This window comes from Danio rerio, chromosome 23 (assembly GCF_049306965.1).
Source record: "Danio rerio strain Tuebingen ecotype United States chromosome 23, GRCz12tu, whole genome shotgun sequence".
NCBI classification, from domain to species: domain Eukaryota; kingdom Metazoa; phylum Chordata; class Actinopteri; order Cypriniformes; family Danionidae; genus Danio; species Danio rerio.
Window position 1 is genome coordinate 27,524,768 of NC_133198.1, and position 15,985 is coordinate 27,540,752.

At 35.5% G+C, this 15,985-nt stretch overlaps 1 protein-coding gene across 8 annotated transcripts; it reads left to right on the forward strand.

Annotated features, from left to right (window-relative positions):
* The first annotated feature begins 6,197 nt into the window (after positions 1 to 6,197).
* mlh3 (mutL homolog 3 (E. coli)) lies at positions 6,198 to 15,959 on the forward strand. Of its 8 annotated transcripts, none has more exons than XM_005162210.6 (13): positions 6,198 to 6,512; positions 6,665 to 9,045; positions 9,127 to 9,228; positions 9,310 to 9,386; positions 10,028 to 10,132; positions 11,508 to 11,592; positions 11,666 to 11,734; positions 12,120 to 12,228; positions 12,363 to 12,522; positions 12,601 to 12,624; positions 12,750 to 12,828; positions 15,362 to 15,510; positions 15,695 to 15,959. In XM_005162210.6, the coding sequence occupies exons 2-13, from the start codon at positions 6,666 to 6,668 to the stop codon at positions 15,788 to 15,790; spliced, it is 3,435 nt and encodes a 1,144-aa protein (XP_005162267.3). In that variant the 5' UTR covers positions 6,198 to 6,512; position 6,665; the 3' UTR covers positions 15,791 to 15,959. The 8 variants fall into 8 exon arrangements, with proteins under 8 accessions (XP_005162267.3, XP_073795104.1, XP_073795103.1 ...); XM_073939003.1 differs by having other exon boundaries at positions 15,448 to 15,510; XM_073939002.1 differs by having other exon boundaries at positions 12,363 to 12,501.
* Positions 15,960 to 15,985: the final 26 nt, after the last annotated feature.

Here is a 15,985-nt window from a genome sequence, read left to right on the forward strand (position 1 = left end):
TTAAAATAAAAAAACTGTAATAAAAATACTTTTATGCTGCAAAAATGGTTTCTCCTGTGTTTCTCATCCAAATTTCACCAAACTTTTTCAATAATTGTCAAGAAGACATCTACTGACACTGGTAAAAACCTTGGAGACATGCCATGGTTAACACTGAGCAAATACCTTAAAACTCAGTGTTACATTTTACCACGCATTACTTTGTGCCCTGCGCTCCCTTATATTTTTATTAAAATAAAAAAATAGCCTAATGTTTTTTATTAAACAATTAGTGTTATTTTATTTGATTATATTTTAAGATGTAATTTATACTTTTGATGAAGTAGGTTGAATGAATTTGTGTCATATTATCATTCTGGAGCTGGTGATTTGGTCTGTTCTGCTTCTTTCATTTATATAATCACTTATTAATTATGCTAATATTGGTCAATTTATATTACTGCCTGTTCTATTCACATTTAGCTTTCAATATTAACCTACTCACTCATTATCCTTCAGCTTATTGCCTGCATTATCAGGGGTCTACGTAGTGGAATGAAATGCCAATTATGCTGGCATATGGTTCACACAGCAGATGCCTTAGATTACAAGCACTCAGTGCTGGGGAAACACCCACATACTTTCCCGTTCAGACATTATGGCCAATTTAAGTTGATCCAATTAACCTATACTGGACTTTGGACTGTGAGGGAAACAGAAGCAACTGAAAATCTGAGCAGACATAGGGAGAACATGCAAACTCCTCAAAAATAGGTTTTTCCAAGACTTCAACCAGTGACCTTCTTGTTGTGAGGCAACCATGCTAAACTGCTTATAGGGGTAAAGTGTTTAGTGGCAGTGGAAGCTGTCACTCAGCCACCAAATATTCTTTTATCAGTTTGATTAATAATGTCTCATTTACATCATACAAAATCTTAGCTTTTTGGTCTTATTTTTCTTGTTAGAACTCATGAGAATTTCATTTAAGGAGCAAATGTAAATATGGCTTCATTCCAGCCACCCTTCGCCCAGCCTTCCTTCTACTGCCGGTCCTGAATTTGTTGGTACAGTTGTCAACATTTCTTGTTTATATAATTCAAAGCAACATTTGATAAATGTATAGGTCATAGACATTTATTGACCATGTCAAATTAAACTGAGAACAGTGATTATATATTGCCACAGGACATAAAAGTCCCATTAAATGCAAATAAAGAGTCTTTAACTATAGGGCACAATAAAATACAAATTTGATATTAGTCATTGTCGATGAAGCTACTATTCTTCACCCAAAATAGGTTAATGTTTCAAAAATGTTTTGTGGAAATAAAATATCAAAATATGGTTTACATAATGGCTATAATAATTATTATCAATTAAATTAATGGGGCGGCACAGTGGGTAGCGCTGTCACTGCAAAGTAAGAGGGTGGCTAATTCGAGGCTCAGCTTGGTCAATTAGCATTTCTGTGTGGAGTTTGCATGTTCTTACCGTGTTGGCATGGGTTTGCAGGTGCTCTGGTTTCCCCAACATTCCAAAGACATGCGGTACAGGTAAATTGGTGAAGTTAAATTTTCTGTAGTGTATGTGTGAAAATGAGTGTATGTGGATGTTTCCCAGTGATGGGTTGCAGCTGGAAGGACATCCACTGCGTAAAACATATGCTGGATAAGTTGGCGGTTCATTCTGCTGTGGCGACCCCAGATTAATAAAGGGACTAAGTCGAAAAGAAAATGAATGAATGAATGAATGAACAAATCAATGAATTAGAATGAGCTGTGCCCTAATCCTTAAAATGTTACTTTTAATATTTCATCTGGAAATATTTATTTTTTGCTGTAAACACTAAATGATATTATGTGGATGTCTTATGACATCCGTATGTATGTAAGATTTGCATTTGGTAAAAGTTGGTAAAAATGTGCAAACTAATTAAAGACCCATCACTTCTCTTCTTTTCTCTGTATTTAAAACAACATGTTTCGGCTATTTTACAACTCAACCTAACCATATTACCTAAAACTGTTTGCAAATGTTATTTTATTAACAAGATATTGTTAAATAGTGATGCCTAAATTGGTACAAGTGTCAAATATTCAGCTATAAGCAGCAAAGCAATAAATAAAAAGTACTAAATATCTAAAGTTGCAAATTTTATGACAATAAAATATCAGTTTTACTTTTGTTTGATAAAACGATTCTAAGCATTTTCGAAAGTAAAAAAGATTCTACACATCTCTTTTCTTGTGTTGCCTGCTCAGACTGGAAATATCAGAATAGTGAAGCAAAATCGAAATCACAGATAGTTTTAATGAATAAAAGTAAAATTGGCTTGCCACACACTGTAGGTTTTTGTTGATAAAGTAGGCTTCTTTAAGCCACCATACGAGCAGTTCCTTCTTTCTTAAAATCCATTTAGGTTTATGCAGAATCTTCCATCAGTTTTATTCCTCGCTCTTTAATCCACAGCAGTTTCTTTCCTCCGTTTCTCGTGACCGTGCGCGCGCGTGTATGTGAGAGGGGTGGAGGGAGTCACGGAGAGGGGGTTTGGGTGGGGAGAGGTAGAAGACTCTTGACTAATTCACTTTTCCCGTAAAAGCACGGGTTGATCTTCTTCAATTAATGAAATGCACTACATTATATAGGACAGCCATCCCCCAAGGAGCGTGTAGTTTATCCCAGCCTATCCTCGCGCCCCCTCGCGCGCTCTGCAGTTCATGTTGCGCCATTTCTTTCAGCCCGTATACGATTCTCCAGCTTCTGTATCTCACCTCCTGTTCCCGGTGTACGTAACTAACACATGTGAAAGGACCTTGACTGAAGAAGATACAAAGCACTGACAGACTTGGCAGGAATTCAGGCTTTAAGTCTTAACTCAATTTCCTACTTGATGCACTTCAGTTTCTTTCCAGCGCGCGCAGTAACGCAGAGTGATGAACACCAAAACGCAAACAAATCCATTCTGTTCTAGTGCTAAACAATGTGCGGCTGTGACAAGTGAAAATGCATCGCTGAGGATTTTTTTCTCTCTCTCCATGCAATAACTGCAATTTTCATTTTCACTGTGAAACACTAGTTCATTATAGGTAGTAATATATTGATGACACGCATCTTTGTCTGTGAAGGTCACTGTGAACATGCCATGATGTCCCTCACATTCAGCAGCAGCATTTCAGCACCCTGGAGAGCAGCACAGTGAAGATTTACTGCTGACCACCATCAAACTCTCTCTCTCTCTCTCTCTCTCTCTCTCTCTCTTTCTCTCTCTCTCTCTCTGTTGGATTGTCTGCCTACCTCAATAAGCTGACACAATGTAGAATGAAATGGAGAAAGAGCAAGACTGTTAAATAATGTTGTGACTGCTTTTCCTTTGCAAACCTCATAACAAATATAAAATTCAACTTGACATTCAGATCAAACAGAATATTGACTTCATATATAGGCCTGTGTTTTTTAGCAGAATTTTTAATTGCATTGTTTTTCTTTGCACATTTATAAAAAATATTTCAATATAACAAAATCTGTAAGAGTATTGCTATTACAGATTTTGTTATATCGCAATATTTTGTTGAATTAAAACTTTTTCTTCAGATAAAAAAAATCTCTTTTATATCTTGCGTATTAATATTTCATATTGTTTTATTGATATTGTTTTGAGAGCTTTTTAAAATGTTTTATTTATACATTGTAAAACATGTCGGTTCATTCCGCTTTGGCGACCCCAGACTAATAAAGGGACTAAGCCGAAAAGAAAATGAATGAATGAATGAAAAACACATTATAAAAAGGTAAAAAACAAAGGACAACAAAAACATGTAACAATAATCAAATACACTGAAGAGTATGTAAAAAACACTACTGCAATCTTATATACAGAAAATACAGGTCTGGCGTGCTAACCAAAACAAGTATCCAGTACCTAGCTGGAAGTTGGGGTCAAGCTAAAAAGTTTGGACATGTTCATGAAGAGGTTTCCACAGTTTATTGAAAACAGTGTTAGATCGGTGAAGAGAGTTTTTCTCTAATTTCTTAAAATTAAGAACATTTCTTATCCAGCAAGTGTGGGAAGGAGGGTAAGGGCTCTTCCAGTTCAGAACAATTAAATGCCTAGCCAGAAGGGTTAAGAAGGCTACAAAGTCTGCAAAGTAAGAGGGTAAAGAGTGGCCAGGTGCAGAACCCCATATAAACTAATAAATGGACAAGGTGGAATTTCAACAGTTGTAATAACAGAAAACGAGATAAATGTTCTCCTCCAAAAAGAAAGCAGGGAAGGACAGGACCAAAACATATGAATTAGAGTTGCTGAACCTGTTGCACTCGAGGTCATTAGATGGGTTGATGCGAGCTATTTTAGAGCTTTTTAAAAATAAAATGACATAGTGTTTTCAATTGTTGTGACTGAGAATTAAGCTTGTTCCACCAAATATTTTTTTAATTCTTCTGGATTGAAACTACTTGTATTGTTTTGTGTAAAGAGGAATATAAATATGCCTGAAAATATGGCATGTTTTTATTATTTTATGTAACAACAACAACAACAAGAGAAAAATGCTCTAAACAACATTAAAGTCATGTGTTTGAGTAAAACTTATGTTTTGTTAATGAAAACCGCTGCAAACTACATTTATTCATAATTTTAAACATAAGTTTATGTAATTTTTTTGTATAAAATGTAATGTTGCAATCCTTTTAGACTTTTCAATCTTTAATTAAATAAAAAACTTGAAAACCTTTTTAATTATTAGTTTTGGGTAAAAATAATCAAATTCATATTAGAATTTTTGTAATAAAAAGGGATTTGTTTAATTTATAAATTAAAATAAAACGTTAACATTTGACATATATATAGAGATTGTTTTGATTAATCTAATGTAATCAAATTGCTAAAATAAAATGAAAATAACAATACTGTTATTATATTTTAACTGATGGAAGCTTATATTTATGATTTGGTAGGCGTTAGTATAGCATTAGTTTACGTACAACTAATATCATCAAAGCTATCCCACAATCTTTATTGCAGATGTCTTGTAATCTCAAAATAATATAACACCTTGTCTTCCTCAGCCTTTGGTGAATGGAGTGTATGGATATGAATATCCACTTATCCAATACCATAATCCGGAATATTTTTTAATAAAGAACTATATCCCTTTCATTCAAATACAAATGTTTTATTTTATTATTTCTTTAAGGAAAAACTAAATGCTTAGAAGTAAATATTTAAAGTTCCCAGTGGCACTAAAAGTAAAGGAAGTCCATTTTTAAATTCCAAATGGAATCTATCCTTCTAAAGATTTTTGCGATTTGGTTTTGATGAAAGCAATTGTTCCTTTTGTGATGATCAAATTGAGACTACAGAGCATCTTTTCTATGACTGTTAATTTGCTTGTGCCTTTTGGGAAGATTTACATTATTGGTTATTTTCTAAGTTTGAAGATTTTCATGCTTCAACAAAAGAAAATGTACTGTTTGGTAATTTAGCAATTAACACAATTATTATTTTTGGGAAATTCTTTTTTACATTTTTTTTTACATTAGAATAGGTTCTTAAGAGTTTCTCCCAAATCTTATGTATTTCACAAGGTATTATGTCTTTATTTTCTATAGCTTAAGCAAATTGAAGAAAAAGAATGCTGCAATTCTATGTGATTTAATAGAACAACTTGAACTTGCTGAAAAACCCTATATTTTTTCATTCATTCATTTTCTTTTCGGCTTAGTCCGTTTAATAATCTGGGGTCGCCACAGCGGAATATACATATATATATATATATATATATATATATATATATATATATATATATATATATATATATATATATATATATATATATTTTTTTTTTTTTTTTTCTCTATTACATTTTGTTTATTAAGCTTGTCTGTTGTCTGATTAAGGAGGTTTGTATTTTGCACCAGGCCATTTAAAGTAGTATTGTTTACTTTATTCAGTAAAGTTCAAAAAAAAAAAAAAGAAAAAAGAAAAAAGAAAAAAATGTTTACGTGCAACTTGCTTTTAATATCTTTATAGGTTTATTTAATATTTTTCCATTTCTATTGAAATGGCCATTGCTTTGCAAGAAAAACATAAAAACATAGGTTTATATATTTTTTATAAATTACATTTAAAATATTAACAAAAGATTAAAATTTATCGGCGTTATAAAGTCTTTTATTTGTGACGTTCTCCAGTCGCTTGCTTCACGCCGCTTCTCCTCATTCGACGTCACTTCCGGTGCAATTCACGTTGTTTTGGGTGAAAGTAGTTTGTAAACGCAACACAAATAATGGTTGTACTGCTTAAATGAATTACCGAATCAAATGTAGGACGGACGTTGTTTATATCACATTACAGAAGTGCCCTGTTACACTGAGCTGTAGAGGAAACCGGCGTTTTAAAAGGACCGAGTTGTAGTAACGTTACGACAATAACAGCAAATTCGCCGGTGTTGTTACATGGCAACTGTCAAAGCTCACAGGCGACTATTTTCTGCTTTTTTGTCACAAATTACATCATAAAACCGACCAAAAAGGTATTGACGCTTCTTAAGTTAAATTAATAATGCAAATAATGCCAATTCTTTACTTAACGAGCGTCGTTCTTTTCATTTAATAGTTTATTATTATTATTATTTACTTTTTTTCTCACTGTGCATTAAATTGTTTTAACACTTTTGTCTTTCAGAATGATCAAGAGTTTACCCATAAATGTTCAAGCACAGCTGCGCTCTGGTGTTGCTATTTTCTCATTGCAGCAGTGTGTGGAGGAGCTCATATTAAACAGCATTGATGCTGGAGCAACATGTGTGGCTGTCAAAATAGACATAGAGGCCTGCAAGCTTCAGGTCATTGACAATGGCTCAGGAATGTGCCTGGAGGACATGGAGAAAGTTGGACTGCGCTACAACACAAGCAAATGCAGCTCCCTGGAGGATTTGGATAATCTTCATTTTTATGGTTTCAGAGGAGAAGCCATTTCCAGTATAGTTTCCCTTGCAGAAATGGTGGAAATATCATCTAGGACTAAGCAGTCTGTGAAAACGTATGTTAAATCCTTTAATGAAACAAATGCATTGGAGGTTTTCGAAGCTCAAACTGTTCGCCCTTCTGCAGGGACGACCGTCTCAGTCTACAATCTCTTCCACAACATGCCAGTCCGTAGAAAGCGAATGGATCCTGTTTTAGAAACCGAACGAATCCGTCAGAGAGTGGAGGCCATATCTTTAATGCATCCATCTGTGTCATTCACAGTGAAAAAAGAAAATTCAGCACACATGATGGTGCAGCTCTCTAAAACAAGCAGTACCTATTATAGGTTTGTCCAAATTCATGGCTTAAATCGAGCCCAAAAGCTTGGAGAAGTCAATTATGAGCACGAGCAGTTCCAAATAACCGGTCATATAGGCCGTGAGGGCCATTACAACAACAGTTTGCAATTTTTATTTGTAAATGAGAGGCTTCTTTTAAAGACACGCATTCATAAAACACTAAACTGCCTTTTAAAGAGAGTAAGCGGTGCTGCAAGGCAAAACAACAGCCCAACCTCATATCCGGTAACATCCAGCCCCAAACAGAAGGGAGGATATGATCTCCATGGCATTTATGTGATAAATATCAAATGTCATTACTCAGAGTATGACATATGCCTCGAACCAGCCAAGTCTCTGATAGAGTTCAAAGACTGGGATAATGTGCTCATCTGCATTGAAGAAGGGGTAAAGGCATTCCTTACTAAAGAAAACCTGGTGTCGGAGTTAAACACGATCAGTAATGATGGTCTACCATGTAGTCCAGTAAGAAATGCAGAAAGCTCAGAAAAACAAAAGCGCAGTTCTGAGGAAACAAATGAAGCATGTGAAACGATGATTGAGAAAAATGATTCAAGTGTTGTGGACGTCGCTGATGGTGTGCAAATGTTAGAGCAGGAATCAATATACACTGAATCTGATGAAGGAAAAGCACTTCAGAGTGAAGATTTGCCTTTTCAGACCACACTTGTTGGTGCTGCTGAAATTAATAACAACCACGAAGAAGATGAAAATGCAGTTTGTTCAAATATAAGCCATACTGATTCACCGCTTGCTGTAAACAAAAATGTGATGGGAAGCAAATCGCACAAGATTTCACTTCCAGAAGCACAAGATAGTTTGCAGAAATTCTACACCCCAAATAAAACCTCTCCAAAAAAGAGAAGGATGCCGTTAAATGACACCGAAGAAGAAAAACATGTTTTTTATGGTGGTCCCTCAAAGACATTTAAAGCTACACCACCTCGTAAATTAACCCTGTCTTTTGAAACGGGATCTCTTGACAAGTTCAAAAGGTTGTTTGGGAAAGAGGCTGAGAAAAAACAACCAAGCACAGAAAAAACAAGCCTTCTAAATCCAAATCCCAATGACCGCTTTGTAGGATCTACATCGTGTTTGGATGATCTACACCATCCAGTATTGAGGAACAGTTCAGGTCATCCTACTACACACAGATCTACTGAATCTTCATCGCTGAACAAGAAAAACAAAATATCATTAGCTGCCAAATGTTCCTATTTAAAACAGGACAAAGAGCTCTGCAGAGATTCAAACTTCCTTAAACGGGACCTTTCATCTTTCCCACCCTCACAAGACTCATGCTTTAAAGAATTAGAAAAAACCCTCTTAGATGAAGATGTTTTATTTGGATCATCTGGAATTGTTGATTCTGTTGACTTTCCTCTTATTGAACAGGACACAGCATTACCATCTGTTGCAGAAGAATCGCACCTCTTCAACAACAATGTGACTTTCTTTATTGGAAATGAGAGCAGTGTTGATGAAGCCAGCGTTGCCTCTCAGCGTGATCCTCAACACAGCATTGCAGGAAATGAAGGTCAGACTACAAACGAAAGTGTTGAATCAATCCCAGTGTCCAACAGCTGGTTGGCTCATTACGATAGCTGGTTAGGAAAGCTGGTTTATATCAATCAAGTAACAGGGCTCAGCAAGTACAACTCTCCCCCTATGGAGGAGACTCAAGTGCCATGTACCACAGATGTCACTAACATGGCGGTCAGTGTTATTTCAAAAGCAGGTGCGGGAAATGCAGTGAGACGTTTTTGGATCAGTAATGTGCAGATGTCTTTTATTATAAACAGCTTCTCTTTGCTCTTAGGCTTTGAGTACAGGTGTTATCCATTTCAATCAGACATTGTACTTCCCTTTCTGCCCAAGCCCAGAGCAGAAAGAGCCTTTAACTCAGGGACAGACAGCAGAGGTACAGCTCTAGACTGACATAAGGCCTGAAATCAGCTTTTCGGTGCACTTTAACTAATTGTTTTTTTTGTTACTCTTTAAGAGGATGCCCAAGCTCCCGATTCACTGTCGACTTTATTCTCAGAATGGCACAACCCTGTGTTTATACGACCACCAGAGGTAAAAAGTACTGAGTAAAATAGTGTGTGTATTAGGGTTGTCATGATACCATCAATTCAGACCAAGACACTATACCAGCTAAAGTATGACAATATCAAGTAGTACTGTAGTATCGATACTGCAGTAATTCATTACTCAAATCAGTTAGAAATACTATATTTTACAGTATATGTCATAACGCTTAAATTCAATTCAGAATTCCCTTATTATTGAAAATGTATTATTTGTACACACTTTCTCTGTTTATTTTTGTATACACTGTCACTCTTTTGTTGATATTACAATAATAATAATAATTAAATATATAAATCATTGATCACGCCGTATGATCTGTCATGACAGCACCAAACTACGACTCGTATGCAGACAGTTCAAGTAAAAGTAAAATAAAGTGGTCTATTAATTATTTTTGGCACAAATGTAATTACCAAAGTATTGTTTACATACTTCAGCGGCACCGCCAGTATTTTGGAGCCATAGTATCGCGGTGCTACCAAAGTACCAGTAAACCGTACAACCCTAGTGTGTTTATAAATAGTTTCACTATTATTTATTTACTAACAAGACCTTTTGGTAAAGTGTTACCTTACAAATTATTCTAAGCAACCTTACTCATGTGTTCTGTTGTTTATTTTGATAAGGTTGCTGTTGATGTAACCAGCGGCCAAGCAGAGGGTCTTGCTGTAAAAATCCACAATATTCTTTTCCCCTACCGTTTTACCAAGAATATGATCCACACAATGAGAGTAAGTATTGCCTATTGAAAGATTACACATTTCTTTAAATATATAAACTATGTTTTCACATTTTAAGATGCATTTTGACAGTATAATTGATCCTAAGTAAAGCATACAGCATTATGTCTCCATAGTGATGCATATTGTCAGTTCCAGGCCCAGCTGTGTCTTTTGTCTAACAAATGGCTGGGTGATACTTTCAGGCAAGGCCCTGAAAGCAAGATTTCTTTACTAAACCTGTAATGGCAGTTTCTTTTTTTACTAATAAGCACTGCCCACTAAATTGTGTATTTAACTGCGCGTAAGCTGCAGTAGTTAAGAGTTTTTTTTTCGATTAACGCCAAAGGATTCTGCTTTGAAGAGACCCGAAAATCACAACACTATCTTCTCTTTTTAGAACTTGTGAATCTGACACTTACTGACCATAGCCAGGTATTCATCCTAATGTGGTAAAATTATTCAAACAATTGGTCGAATCAAATAATGTTTTCATTTAAAGCCTGACTCTTCTGTAGTTGCGTCGTGTATTAAGTCTGACTATTCAACTCTACGGTTTAACTTTAGGGGAGCTGTACACTAAGCATTTAGTTTTTAAAAAAAAATGTGAAGTATGCCTTTAAGTCGTTAGAGTGGCTGACTGTAGTATTGGTAACCTAGTAACCAACTGTAAACAAGGCATGCATGTTTAAAGACTATAGAATACACAAGACATGGCACTCGTATCTTTTTAAATGCGGAAAAGTGTAACGATCAATATTGCAAATAAAGCCCGCCCTTCTAGTACAGGAATCAATCATTGATCGCTATAGACTGATGATACTCCGGGGGAGGGGCTTAGACCAGACGCGAGTTTCTGCAGATTTTGTGTGATTTGAACGCTTAGAAGTGAAACTAAAGACACAGGTGTTGTTTAATTTCATTGGTGATTCCTATTATGAAATTCAACCGTAAGCTTGGCAAATAGCTTTTGGAGAAATAAATGTTTCCCTATTCAGACAGACTGCCCGAGCATGCTGCCTGAGAGGTGTTTCAAAGATGGCAGCTTAGTGAAATGACTTGCCTTAAAGGGACTTTAGCATAATGGAGACAGGTGATTGGTCATGTGAGTGTGATGTCTGCTATGCTAGAGATTATTCAGCAAATTAATTTCCATTTCGCATTATTCACATACTTTTTTTTGCACCACCTCTAATGAGCAGAAAAGCTTTTGTGAATTTACTGAGTTTAAAATTATTTATTTATTGTATTTTGAAAGGATCCATCACTTGTTTCTTCTGTAATTCTTTAAAATGGACATTAAATCAGGATGATTTAACCCAGCTACTGTCACAAATAGGACTTTCCTTTAAAATGAATGTAAAATTGCTTTCTGTTTTACCCTTAGGTCATCAATCAAGTAGACAAGAAGTTTCTTGCTTGTTTGATAAATACAGCAGGGCAGAACACCTCTGAAAGCAGTACGGATGAAGGTATTGTGGGCTGAAAATCACAATGTTAAATGATTATATAAATCTAAACTTTTGTCATTGCTTCTCCTGGCAGGGAATCTTCTAGTGCTGGTTGATCAACATGCTGCCCATGAAAGAGTTCGACTAGAGGGTTTAATAGCAGGTAAATGATAGTGATAGAAGTAGATAAAAAGTACTACATAAAAAGACATTTTATATATTAGATAATAGTTAATAGCACCAAATAATCATATTAAATTGTTTTCAGAAGGAGTTGAAACTTTTGCTTAACAGTCCTCGAATCAAATGACATTAAATGTATTAAATACAGTTATTTAAAAAAATACTGTTTTACTGTAGATGCTTTTATTAGCATAAGAGATTTTTTCAAAAACATTAATAACCTTTAGACCCCAAACTTAGCTTATAAGAATATAAAAACAAAATGAAGTTCATATAAAAGCATTAAAAAGTCTAATACACATCAGGTGAGATACATCAAAGTATTCAATATATTTTTACAAACACTGCTTGTTTTTTTTTAATAGACTCTTACGAGGATGACCCAGACACACCTGGAAAAAAGAGGCTGTGTTCCTCACGTGTAACCCCACCTTTGGAGATTAATGTAACCGAGGAGGAATTGAGACTTTTGAGGTCAGTGCAGCTGTTTGAGTCAGCATTCCTGAATCCACCGTCGTCTCCTTTTTGAAATGTACATGTGTGCTCAATTAGTTCTGCACCCTCGCCCAAACAAAATGGTGTCATAAATCTTTCTTTTGTTCTTCAAGGTCTTGTCAGGGTTTCTTGAGAGGTCTTGCGTTAGATGTGAGGTTTCCGAAAAGTGAGTCACTGAGTGTGTTTTTGGAGAGTCTGCCCGCATGTTTCATAGAGAAAGAAAGCACAGAGCTCCGCCGTGGAAGGCGCTCGGTAATTAAAACCATTGCAGAGGTCAGGCTCAGTTCTTATTAGTTTTTTAACTGATTTAAGTTCAGTTTAGAGTCATATACTGTGTGTTTTATCCCGCAGGACTATCTGCGAGAACACATTGAGGTGAGCTGCCATGTAGAGATGTGATTTTTATATCTTTCTTTGAACAAAATACTATAAATTGTATGGTTTTGGAGCTTGAAGTATATATTTATGACCAATTTTGTTCTTTTGACTTGTGTTTGCAGCTTCTTCGCTCAACAGGAAGAGTGAGAGGAATTCTGCCTCTGACAGTACATAATGTGCTTGCCTCTCAGGCTTGTCATGGTTGGTTGGTGACATCAACTTAAAAATGTTTTGTTTATAAACTTTCATAGGCAGTTTTACTAATTTTAAGTATGATAACATTTCAGTGTGCACTTTTTTATTAGACCTTAAGTACATATAGATAAGCTCTAATTAAGCTGTTTTTTGCAGTGTGGTGTATAACAGTTATGAACATAAAAAGTTGCAAGTAGCTACAATAGATTAAGTTGTCAACTCTCCAAAGAAAGAAGGGGTTGAGATGAGGCCGAGTTTTTGCACTGTAGGCTAATCCACTTTAGATATTAACAGTGCTTGTATTGGTATGGTAAAATCAACACTAGTTGCACTATTTATGCCTTCTGGGAGTTAAAATTCAGATAATGAATTTTTATGCTGTAAGTCAGGGGTGTCCAAACTCTGTCCTGGAAGGCATGCATAGTTTAGCTCCAACATTCTCCAAGACACCTGCCTGGAAGTTTTAAGTATACCTAGAAATAGCTTGATTAGCTGGTTCAGCTGTGTTTAATTGGGGTTGGAACTAAAATATTCAGGACACCGGCCTTCCAGGACCGAGTTTGGACACTCCTGCTGGAAGTGGTTGATCAATCCCAACAACCGGGGCAATCTGACCGATTAGAGGAGTGTGGTGTCTGAATTTAGGGGTTTAGCCAGACCAAATCTTTAAATGAACCATTTAAGACACTGAGAGATAAAAGTTGAGCCTGTATCAATGTAAATAATTAGAAACTGAATTGTTTTAAATGAAAGATGTTACAAACAACACTAGTGCTATTTATATAATCTGAGAGTTACAATTTAGATGTATTTTTTTTTTCTATGCTGTAAGCGATAGACCAATCCCAACAACCAAGGCAATGTAACCAATCACATGAGTGTGGGATCTGAATATAGGGGTTTAGCCAGACCAAATCTTTAAATCATGGGTCTCAAACTCAATTCCAGGAGGGCCACAGCTCTGCACAGTTTTGGCTCCAACTCTAATCAAACACAGCTGATGTGACTAATCAATATGTTCAAGACTCTTTAGAACACCTTGATTAGCTGGATCAGCTGTGTTTGATTAGGGTTGGAGCAAAACTGTGCAGAGCTGTGGCCCTCCAGGAACCGAGTTTGAGACCCATGCTTTAAATGAACTATTTCAGACACATAAAGGTTGAACCTGCATCAATGTATATAATTAGAAACTGAAGTGTTTTGAATGAACACTAGTTGAACTATTTATATCATCTAGGAGTTAAAATTCAGATATGAGATATTTCTATGGTGTTAGCGGCAGACTAATCCCAACAATCAAGACAATGTGATAGTAAAATCAACACTAATTGAACTATTTATATCATCTGGGAGTTAAAATTTAGATGTGAAATATTTCTATGCTGTAAGCGGTAGACCAATCCGAGCAACCAAGGCAATATGACCAATCAGGGGTTTAGCCAGACCAAATGTTTAAATGAGCCATTTCAGACACCGAGAGATAAAGGTTGAGCCTGTATCAATGTATATAATTAGAAACAAGTGTTTTAAATGAAAGATGGTAAAATCAACACTAGTTGCACTTTTTATATCATCTAGAAGTTAAAATTCAGATATGCAAATTTTCTATGCTATAACCGGTAGACCAATCCCAATAACCAAGGCAATGTGACCAATCAGATGAGTGTAGGACCTGAAAATCCGCTTGTTAAGTCGTGACACCGGTGACATTTAGAAATCTGTTTCCAGGTCCAAGCTGCTACTCATTTGAATTGAGAAAACATTTCTTTATGGACACTTTTTAGTCCTAACACATATTAAATTGAATTTTACATAAAATCATGGGTCTCTGGGCTTGCTGCATCACAAATACCAAATAATTTAATAATTTATTTTAAAAAATTATAATTTTTTGGCCATCGGATATTAGGCATGCATTTATTGCGATCGGGATTTTTCAAAAGTATCACACCGCTTTGTAAATGTTTATTATTTCTGTTTGATAAGTCTCTCCATGCAGTTTGATAGAGCGCTTGGACCTGGAAGCCGCTTTGCTTGACGTCACACTTAACAAGCAGATATGTGTTTAACTAGACCAAATGCTTAAATTAACCATTTCAGACACTGAGAGATGAAGGTTGAGTCTCTATCAAAGTATATATTGAGAAAGTGAAGCGTTGTAAATGAAAGATGATCTACAGGACATGCCTTCATCAAAATGTTAAATATTTAATAGCATAATAGGTGCACTTTAATAATTAATATATTGTTAAAGTATTTTAAATGCAATGAATGTAAGCTTGCGGTTAATTAATGAGAAGTGAGGCTTAAATTCACTAAATGATTGGAGAATTCCTGCAAACGGCATTTATTTTGAAGATCTGATTATACATTTTTATTAAACAGTGCAGTGTCAAAATGTAGGATAAGTTGCAACATGAACATAACATGAATTTATAAACTAGATAAGGTGAATTTTCAGAGTTTAACAGCATATAGGTCTAGTCATTTGGTATTATTAAGATTTTTTTTATTTTAATTTTATTCCCCCCCCCAACAGGAGCAATTAAATTCAATGACGTTTTGAATAAAGAGGAGTGCTGTAGTCTGGTGAGCTCGCTTTCCTCTTGTCGGCTTCCTTTTCAGTGTGCTCATGGAAGACCCTCCATCGTCCCTCTGGCAGATCTGCACCACTTGGAAGAACAGCAGGTGAGTTTCAAGCAAATCTGATCTTATGTCTGCCCACTTTTGTCTATTATGAACATAATGATGGTTATAATAAATATCATGACAAATTACTGACAAGCATATCACGATCACCCAACACTCATTAATCCAGATTTGTTTTGCTCATGTCATTTTTTTTTTTGGTTTAATTTTTATATCCCCACAGGATATTCCCAAACCAAATCTGAAGAAACTAAGAAGAATGTACAAGTCATGGCAGCTGTATGGACAAAATCAATATTTTGCACAGAACAAAGCATAAATCTATAAGCAGAAACCTCTTTTGTATTAAATAATTTATTTTAATAGAGATATTCTGGTGCTTTTATTGCTGGGTGGCTTTTATTTTGTTACACCCTTCGGCGCACATAGTTGTTGGCAAAAACAACTCTTGTGGGAGAGAAAAGCCAATAATAAAGGACTATACTCGAGCATCAAGTATTTTCCTCCAATCATA